The 9,307-nt window shown below is 49.1% G+C and overlaps 1 protein-coding gene across 1 annotated transcript; it reads left to right on the top strand.

The window, feature by feature from the left end:
* The first annotated feature begins 331 nt into the window (after positions 1 to 331).
* ALDH2 (aldehyde dehydrogenase 2 family member) lies at positions 332 to 8,905 on the top strand. Its single transcript, XM_079322119.1, has 13 exons — positions 332 to 510; positions 1,546 to 1,650; positions 2,611 to 2,751; positions 2,986 to 3,065; positions 3,431 to 3,542; positions 3,952 to 4,080; positions 4,520 to 4,633; positions 4,947 to 5,049; positions 5,675 to 5,859; positions 6,582 to 6,746; positions 7,785 to 7,942; positions 8,319 to 8,433; positions 8,665 to 8,905. The coding sequence occupies exons 1-13, from the start codon at positions 391 to 393 to the stop codon at positions 8,695 to 8,697; spliced, it is 1,560 nt and encodes a 519-aa protein (XP_079178245.1). The 5' UTR covers positions 332 to 390; the 3' UTR covers positions 8,698 to 8,905.
* The last annotated feature ends 402 nt before the right edge of the window (positions 8,906 to 9,307 follow it).

The following is a 9,307-nucleotide window of genomic DNA, read 5'->3' as shown; positions in this document are numbered from 1 at the left end:
GGACAGGGACAGTCAGGGCCCGTGCTGGACACGGATGAGGCACCTCTGGCGCACCAAACCAAGCCTGATTTGAACTGAACTGAGCTAAACCGTTCCGAACGGTGCTGAGCTGTGCCGAGCCCAAACCGATCCCAACGGGACCGTGCTGAGCCGAGCCGAGCCGAGCCGAGCCGAGCCGAGCCGAGCCGAGCCGAGCCGAGCCGAGCCGAGCCGAGCCTATTCCGTAGGAAGCAAGGACGCCGAGCTGTCTGAACTCGAGCCGCGCTGCTGGGAGCAGCCCCGGGCCGAGGTGGGCGGTACCGAGCGGGGCCGGGCCGGGCCGGGCCGGGCCGGGGGCGGAGCGGGGCTGTCCCGAGCTGCGGGGCCGGGCCCGGCCCAGCTGAGCTCAGCATGCTGCGGGCGCTGGTGCGCGGCTCCCGGCTCTGCCCGGCCCTGCTCCGGGCTCCCTTCTCGGCCGCCGCCTCCCCCATCCCGGCGCCCAACCCGCGCCCCGACATCGCCTATAACAAGGTAGGGCCGCGCTGGGAGCCCGGGCAGCGGGGCTGGGCTGGGCTGGCGGCTCGGGGCTCCCTGTCCGCCCGTCTGGGCCAGCCCGGGGTGGCGCTGAGCCCGCAGCAGCCGCGGGTTTGGGCCCAAAGCCGTGGAAAAGAGCAGCTCTGGGTGCAGCCGCAGGGCACGGGGCGTGTGTCCCATGGCCAGCCGGCTCTGTCCCTTCCCCTCGGTGCGTTCAGCAACCCCGCACGGCTGCGAACAACCTCAGGAAGGGGAAAGGGCACGGGAGGGGAAGGTGCTTGGCTGCTATCTGCACAGACCGGACCCTGCTCCAGGAAAATGCTGTGGGATCACCTGTGCCAGGTGCTGCTGCAAGGCAGAGCTCCAAGGCACCCGGCCACTCCCTCCCCGGTGGCCGTGCCCAGGCTCTCGGTGCTTGTCTGAGCGTTCAGCGAGTTCTTGGCGAGCAGCACGATCTTTGCACTCCCATTCCCTTGCCGGACACCTGAAAAAAGAATTACCCTTAGAAAGAAAGATTTGGTAAAAAGCTGCAGTTAGAACATGGTTCTGGTGCACGGGGACTCTAAAGTCGGTTAATCTGGGAAATAATAGAATCATTTAGATTGGAAAAGACCCTTAAGACCCATAAAACCATAAGAAATGCTGTAAAAGCTCTGGTGCTCTGGACAAAATCAACTCACTGTATTGTCTGTGCCTGAAGCATTTTCCCACTCTTCAGTCTCTTGAGCTTCCCAGTGTCCCTGCACAGCTCCAGCCAGGTTTCCAGCTTGTGCAAGGACCTACCAAGATGGGAACCCTTTCTAATTCACGTGCTGTTTGCTGAGCTGTGAATTCTTTTACTCACTTGAGGCTGTGTTGTGTGCTTTTAGGCTAAAGCATCTCCTTATTGCTGCAGGTTTGGAGCCCACACAAGTCAAGTTAAGCCCTTTTAATTAACCAGGCTCCTCAGATGCCATCAAAGAACCAAAGCTCGCCCTGATTCCCCTGGGATCTGGCTCGAAGGCTCAGCCCTGCTTGGCTTTTTCCTTGCAGATTTTCATAAATAATGAATGGCACGATGCAGTCAGCAAGAAAACCTTCCCCACTGTTAACCCAGCCACAGGAGAAGTCATCTGCCAGGTGGCTGAGGGCGATAAGGTAAATGTTGTTGGGATGGGATGGGTTTGTTCTCCATGGGAGCAGCTCCAGAGGGAGACACCACCCCATGTCTCACCTGGGCAGCTCTGTGTTTGCAGCTCTGTCTGATCTATGCAAATACCAAGTGCTGCTTGTGGCCTTCCTTGACTACTGGTCTAAAAAAGAGAAATGCTGGAGATTAAAGTCATGCAATCATCACCTGTCTTATGCAAGGCTCTCCTAGGAGTCTGTGGCAGAGCTAAGGTGGTGTTTTTCAGCAATTTGGGGTTTTTCCTACAATCTGGAAACTTGTGTGTGTTCCCCAAGGGAAGAGTGAGGGAGGGAAACCCTTTGTTGTTTGCTTGTCTGTGGCAGCCTGGCTTGTCCTGGCGAGACCATTGCAGCAAGCCAGGACAGAGAACCAAGGAGGAACCAGCAAATGCCCTGACAGGACAAAATCATGGATCAGAGACAGCTGGTCAAGGAAAAAGCTCCTCTAGACTGGATTGTGAAAAAGTGCCAAAAGCAGACTTCCAGCACTTTTTCCATGCCTTGTTCTAGGATGCAAATATTAACCCAGCAGGTGACATTGCAGCAATAACCTGATGGTATTTGCAGTGTGTGTAGCTGAAATGACAGAGGGTGAGCAGAGGCTGTGGCTGCACAGCTGTTGCACCCATCTGCTCCACTGCTGTTCCTGCTCCTTGCTCCTCAGGGATGCAGCCTGGGTGGGAAAGCTGTGACCTCTCAGTGTTTGTGCTCAGGAAAGTGGCTCAGGGCTGTAGCCATGTGCTCCCCTGGGATTAAGGAGTGCCTTGCAGTGGGGCAGCTGCCAAGGCTGCAGGTTCTTCCCTCCAAAGCCTGGCAGGAGCAGCCTCTTGTGCTGTTTCCTCCTGGAGAGCAGGGAGAGCTTTTGCTGTTTGCAGAGAGGGAGTGGGGGCTGGTTGCTCCTGTCTCACCCTTTGCTGGGCTCCCCCACAGGCAGATGTGGACAGGGCAGTGCAGGCAGCCAAGGCAGCATTCCAGCTGGGCTCTCCCTGGAGGAGGATGGATGCATCTCAGCGGGGGAAGCTGCTGAACCGCCTGGCCGACCTGATCGAGAGGGACCGCGCCTACCTGGCTGTGAGAGGGGGCTGGGGGCCAGGGGGGTGGGACTGGGGACCAGGGGGTGGGACTGGGGCTGGGGGCTTCATCCCCAGCTTGGACAGACCCACACGGGGTGGGGAAGCACTTTTGGGATGCTGAGAGCAAAAGGCCAATGTGCAGGACACATTCAGGCTGCAAACTGAGAACTGGCTCCAGGCTGTACATGTGGCTTCCCCCCAGCTCTTCAGGAAACCTCTCTGTCTTTTGCAGGCCCTGGAAACTCTGGATAATGGCAAACCCTATGCCATCTCCTACCTGGTGGATTTGGACATGGTGGTCAAATGTCTCAGGTGGGTTTGGAGGCCACAGCTGGCCCATGGAACTAAATCTCTGCAGCTTCAGCCACCTCCACATTCAGGTGCTGTGGGATGTGGATCTGACTGAAGGTTTCATACCAGACACTTTAGGTTTACTTTTTGCTGTAATTCCTCTGATTTCCTAAAGTCAAGCAAATGATGGTGATCTGTTGCAGCAAGAAATTGCAATGGGAGGCACAAATATTTCTATTTATTGTCCATTCTTTAAATTACCTGTTTGGGAAATACCTGCACAGAGCAGTGTCTGAAGTGACTGAAAAAGAGGAAGCCTCTTTTCTTCTCTGCTGGCAGCAGACTTGTTATTTTAATTCCAGTGACCGAATGCTTATTGTTTCCAGATACTATGCAGGCTGGTCAGATAAATTCCATGGCAAAACCATTCCTTTAGATGGAGATTTCTTCTGCTACACTCGCCATGAGCCCGTGGGAGTCTGTGGACAAATCATCCCGGTGAGTAAAATGTAACAGCAGTTCCTGCAGCCTTGCAAGAATTCAGTGTTACACTGTGAGTTCCCCTCTGTTGCAAACCTACTTCCTCCCAGGGGTAAACAAAGCTGGGCTTGCACCAGCTCCCAGGGCTCTTACTGGGGGAGGGCAGAACTGCCTGTTGATTTCTCTGAGTGAGGGTTTAGTTTGTATCTGCTAATAAAAAAAAACAGCTTTAAGCCCATTTATAGGAATTACCTGACTCAGAACCACAATTAAATTTAAACTATTACCTAAAATTAACCCAAAAACTTTGTGTGATAGGAAAAAATCGACTCTTACCTAAATGCTGATTTGAGTGGAGCTCACTGGTTAATTACTGACTAAAAAGAAACTTGCAATTCACACCAGCAAATCCCTCCTTGTTTTTCAGTGGAACTTCCCACTGTTGATGCAAGCATGGAAACTGGGGCCTGCCCTGGCCACTGGGAATGTGGTTGTGATGAAAGTGGCTGAGCAAACCCCCCTGAGTGCTCTCTACGTGGCCAGTCTGATCAAAGAGGTGAGGACAAGGCCAGGATTCCATCACTTCTGGAAGGCAGGATTGTCCTGGGTCTCTCAGCAGTTGATTCAGCAAAAAAACCCCAAAAAACAAAAAAAACCCAACCCTTGTTCATATAAATATGTGTGCAGATGATGCAAGTCTTGATTAGGGAAGGACTCTTTGAGGTTTGATTAGGTAATGAACTTCAGGGTGTTCAGAAAAATAACATATATCTGTATTTATATGTGTATATACACCTTCAAATTGTGCTTGGGATATGGGGTGGGAAGAGGAATTATCCTGGTTATTGCAAACAGCATTAAAATAAAATCAAAGGAAATCAAAGGAGTAAAGGCTGTTGCTGGTGGGAGCCTCCTGAGTGTCACAAGGAGAGGAGGGGAGTGAAAGCCTTGGTTTGGAGCAGGAATGATGTTGCTGTGTGCTGCTGGAATTGCAGGCTGGATTCCCCCCGGGCGTGGTGAACATCATCCCTGGCTATGGGCCCACGGCAGGAGCTGCCATCTCCTCCCACATGGACATTGACAAAGTTGCCTTCACCGGCTCCACCGAGGTGAGGGAGCCCTTCAGCCCCGGGGGCAGGGCATATCCCAGAGTGGGTAAAACACTGCAGGGGCTTTGCCTTCCACACCTCGTTTGCAGCTGATCCCAGGCTGAGAGATTTGCAGTACATAAGACACTGTGTTATGATTCTGTAGAATATTTCCTATTGTTTCCCTTGAGCTCCTTACTGGAGGTGAAACTCTGGGCAGCCTTGAAGCCCTGCCAGTGAGGGGATTAACATTAAATGCTGACTGAGATGTAAACCCAGAGCTCTCTTGCTGATGTGGGAGTTAATTCCAACACCTGCTCTGCTCTCCCTGCAGGTTGGACACCTGATCCAAAAGGCTGCAGCAGAGAGTAACCTCAAGAGGGTGACCCTGGAGCTTGGAGGGAAGAGCCCAAACATCATCATGTCTGATGCAGACAGTGAGTAGCTGCTGGGCTCCTTTTACCTTGGCTTCTTCCAAGCAGAGCTGGAGGGGAAAGGAGAAGGAAGGAAAGTTCTCCTATGTGAGGCTCCAGCCCTGACACCACCACTCTGTGCTTCCTGCTGTAGTTGTTGCATTTGTGTATCAGCATTTCTCCACTTCCACTTTTTTCCCAGTGCTGGGTAGTTCAGTTATCAACAAAAAAGAATTGTTTCAGTATCTTCCTCCAGTCCTTGCTCCAGTTTGTTTCCATTTCTCTTGAAGCACACCACTCTTTTCTCCTATGAAGTCCTGCTTCCCTCACCCCTTGCATATAAACTCATTTTTGGCTTTGATGAGCCAGCACATGCTTTTATATGGCAGTTAAGTAAGGAAGAAAATCCATCCTTAATACCTGATAATTTCCAATGAGAACAGTAGCCTAACTCAGGTATTTTTCTCTAGTCTGGGGTGCTTTAATAAAGAATTAAATCTGTAACTCTTGCCCTACCAACCCATGGCAAATGCTGTCAACTGAAAGGACTTTGTATCTCCATTAGTCTCTGTGATAATTGTCCTTTGAAAAGAAATCACAGGCTCTGGTTTGGTTTATTTGCTTATTTGTTCTGTCTCTCTCTCCCTAGTGGACTGGGCTGTGGATCAAGCCCACTTTGCCCTCTTCTTCAACCAAGGGCAGTGCTGCTGTGCTGGCTCCAGGACCTACGTGCAGGAGGATGTTTACAAGGAGTTTGTGGAGAGGAGTGTGGAGAAGGCCAAGGCCAGGGTGGTTGGAAACCCCTTCGACTTCAAAACTGAGCAGGGGCCTCAGGTAAGGGCAGGAAATGCCCTGAGCTGTTATCTCATGGAACAGTCCCAGCCTTGAGTCTTTGTGTAGATTAGAATGGGAGTATTCTTGGCTCTATTGATTAACCTAATTGGAACTGGTGCTGGAGGGAGGAGCTAATTAACCATCCAGATGATTCCAAAATGATGCTGGCATTTCAAAATGATCCTTTCCCTTTGGAGATTGCTTGGCAGCCTGTTGGAACAAGAGATTGCTTGGAGGAAAAGTAGCATTTCCAGCCTTTATCTTGATCCCTTCACAAAGGGAAGTGCCAGCACTACAGGTCTAAGTTCCAGAGAAACATCACTGAAATCTTCAAGGGAAGGTGAGGGTCTCAGGGCAAAAATACAGGGATGTAAAATAACATCTTGATTCTGTCTGTGGTAAAGTCTGAGCCTTAGCACAACCACCAAGACTCTGATTGTTCAGCTCCTATCCTAGAAAAAAAGTGTCATACAGGTTTCTGCAATAAGAGATGTTCATGTTTCTGCACAAGTGCACAAAGTTCAATTATTAGAGATTGAAGTGGTGCAGGAGGGAGGAGCTAATTAACCATCCAGATGATTCCAAAATGATGCTACCATTTCAAAATGATCCTTTCCCTTTGGAGATTGCTTGGCAGCCTTTTGGAACAAAGAATTGCCAAGAGTACAGCAGGTGAGAGTGGAACCTTTTTCCTGATGTGTGTGTCCTCTCCTGGCTCTTAGGTGGATGAGGAGCAGTTCAAGAAGATCCTGGGCTACATCAGCACCGGGCAGAGGGAGGGAGCCAAGCTGCTGTGTGGTGGCAACCCTGCTGCAGACAGGGGCTACTTCATCCAGCCCACTGTGTTTGGGGACGTGCAGGACAACATGACCATTGCCAGGGAGGAGGTGAGTCCTGCAGCACCTCCTGCCTGTTTCAGGTTGCAGTGGGAGATGTAACTAAAAGTATTTATTCTATTATTGTCTGTTAAAACTAGGTGGAGCAGTGGGTTTTTATTTTTTTATGGCTTTTTTGGTTTTTTTTTAGGGGGGTGTTTTTTGTTAATGAGCTACTGGGTTTTATTGCATGATTGTTAAAATTGCATCATTTTATTGTGAGATATTTAACTTAGGGGGAGGAGCTAAGCTACTGAGTTTTATTGCATGATTGTTAAAATAACATTTTATTTGATGTTTTACTTGGGGGAGGAGCTAAGCATTCTTACTTAGATACAGTTTGAGATTTAAAATACTATAAGCTTCATATTTATTTATAATACTAAAGCTTATTTTTATTAGATTTCTAGAAGTAAGCTAAATTAATCTATATTGCTACTAAACTTCTAGGGAAAAAAAATACATCTTTTTATAAGATTACTACTTTAACAGAGCTACATCTGTCACTTCAGGAGGACTGCAAGTACCATTTAATCAGTGCCACCAACACTCTGACAGGGTGTCAGGTTATATTGTGACTGTGTCAGGGTTTTTGCTTTTATTTTATTTTGCATTTTATTTTAATTTTCCTGTTAAGTTATAGGGGTTTTATTTATACATACTAGTACATACATACTATTATTCTTATCTTTATATCTTTACCTAAAAGCCCCTTCATTTCAAAATTATAATAATTCAGGAAAAAAAAGTTTACATTTTCCATTCTAAAAAAAGCTCCTGCCTTCCTTAGCAAGCACTAGGACAGAAATGTTGTTTCAAACCAAAACAGTGGCAATTTTTCCCCCCTCTTGCTGCAAACCCCCCAGGTTTACAAGCATGAAGAGCTGTGAAACTCGAGGTTTCTCAGTGTTTCATTATCTTCCCCTCAGGTTACACCCTGAGCCCTTTGTCACAGGGGAGGTGACACTGAATTTCACATCCTGTGGGATTTCAGCACACCCACAGCCTCCATCCACACCCAATTTCCCTTGCTCTGCCTGGATTTTGCAGATCTTTGGGCCGGTGATGCAGATCCTGAAATTCAAAACCATCGAGGAGGTGATTGAGAGAGCCAACGACTCCAAGTACGGCCTGGCAGCCGCCGTGTTCACCAGGGACCTGGACAAAGCCAACTTTGTGTCCCAGAGCCTGAGGGCTGGGACAGTCTGGTGAGCCTGACCTTAAAGCTCCTTCCAGGGGGTTCCAGGAGAGCTGCAGAGGGGTTGGGGACAAGGGAAGGAGGGACAGGGCACAGGGAATGGCTTTTCCCTGCCAGGGGAAGGGATGGGTGAGATATTGGGAAGGAATTCCTCCCTGTGAGGGTGCTGAGGTCCTGGCACAGCCAGAGAAGCTGTGGCTGCCCCTGCATCCCTGGAAGTCACAGGACACTGGGATAAAGAGAGCTGTGGGTGGATTCCATGCCTGATAAACCCCTGGCTGAGGGAATGGCCAAATCCAGGAATCCTGCTCAGAAAATCCATCTGTGCTGCCAGAAGCTCTTCCCTGATCTCCAGGTGTTTCATCCTCACCTTCCTTCCATTGCAGGATAAACTGCTACGATGTGTTTGGTGCCCAGGCTCCCTTTGGTGGCTACAAAGCCTCTGGGAATGGGCGGGAGCTGGGGGAATATGGCCTGGAGGCTTATGTGGAGGTGAAAAACGTGAGTACCTGTGGCTCCACAGCCTCCCACCCCCAGATCCTCCCTGTGCCAGGGCTGGGCTGAGAGTTAAAACCCAACTGTGCCCCAAACCTTGAGCTCCCCCCTCTCCCTGAGCTTTCCCAATCTCCACACCTCTCCCTGATTGGGTGCTCTGCCTCTCGTCAGTGCAAACCCCTGAAAACTCTCAAAAAACCCCCCCAAACTTATAATTTTCTTTTTTCTTCCCCCTAGGTGACAATCAAAATTCCACAGAAAAACTCCTAAACTACAGAATTTGGAAAGAATTTTGCAGCTTCATGACACGCAAAGGAAAGCTCAGCACACAACATTTAGTATGCTAAAATATGTAACTCTGCATTAAGAGGTGTTTTTTAGGTGTTTAAAGGAGCTTTTGTTAAAAAAAAAAAAAAAAGAAACAAACCTACTTGGCTTTATGTTTTTAAAATACCAAATGCAGCTGGCTGAGCACTAAGATGGGTGTTTACTTTGGGTACATTTTGGGTATTATGTGGGTGCAATCACCCATAGGAGAGGGGTGTGATCTTTACATCTCTATCTCATAAATAAGCTTATTTTTCCCAAGAAATCATTTAAATGCTTGTTTAGTCTAGGAGGATTTATATAATAGAAGAATTGTGTGTTGGCTTACAGAATTAAGTCGATATCCCTTGTCCTATAAACTGTGTCTCCTCTGTGAGCAAAATGAAGTGAGTTTGGTGAGAGAGCAGTGAAATCCGTGAGGGAAAAGTGTTTTGTTTGTGTCCTGCTCATTGTAGCCACTCCAAATAAACATTTCTCGTCTCAGTGCAGTCAACACTAGTTTTGTAGGTTTGTGTCAGTGGATCCAAGCACACACAAATTCCTGCATCCATTA

Source organism: Erithacus rubecula (genome assembly GCF_903797595.1).
Source record: "Erithacus rubecula genome assembly, chromosome: 19".
NCBI lineage: Eukaryota > Metazoa > Chordata > Aves > Passeriformes > Muscicapidae > Erithacus > Erithacus rubecula.
This window is presented reverse-complemented; position numbering and strand designations above follow the sequence as displayed.

Bases quoted from the DNA above. Each gene is read 5' to 3' on its own strand.
- ALDH2 (XM_079322119.1), top strand. From the start codon at position 391: ATGCTGCGGGCGCTGGTGCGCGGCTCCCGGCTCTGCCCGGCCCTGCTC. The intron at 1,651-2,610 runs GTAAATGTTGTT...GCTCCCCCACAG, and splicing joins AGGTGGCTGAGGGCGATAAG to GCAGATGTGGACAGGGCAGT. The intron at 7,943-8,318 runs GTGAGCCTGACC...CTTCCATTGCAG, and splicing joins CTGAGGGCTGGGACAGTCTG to GATAAACTGCTACGATGTGT.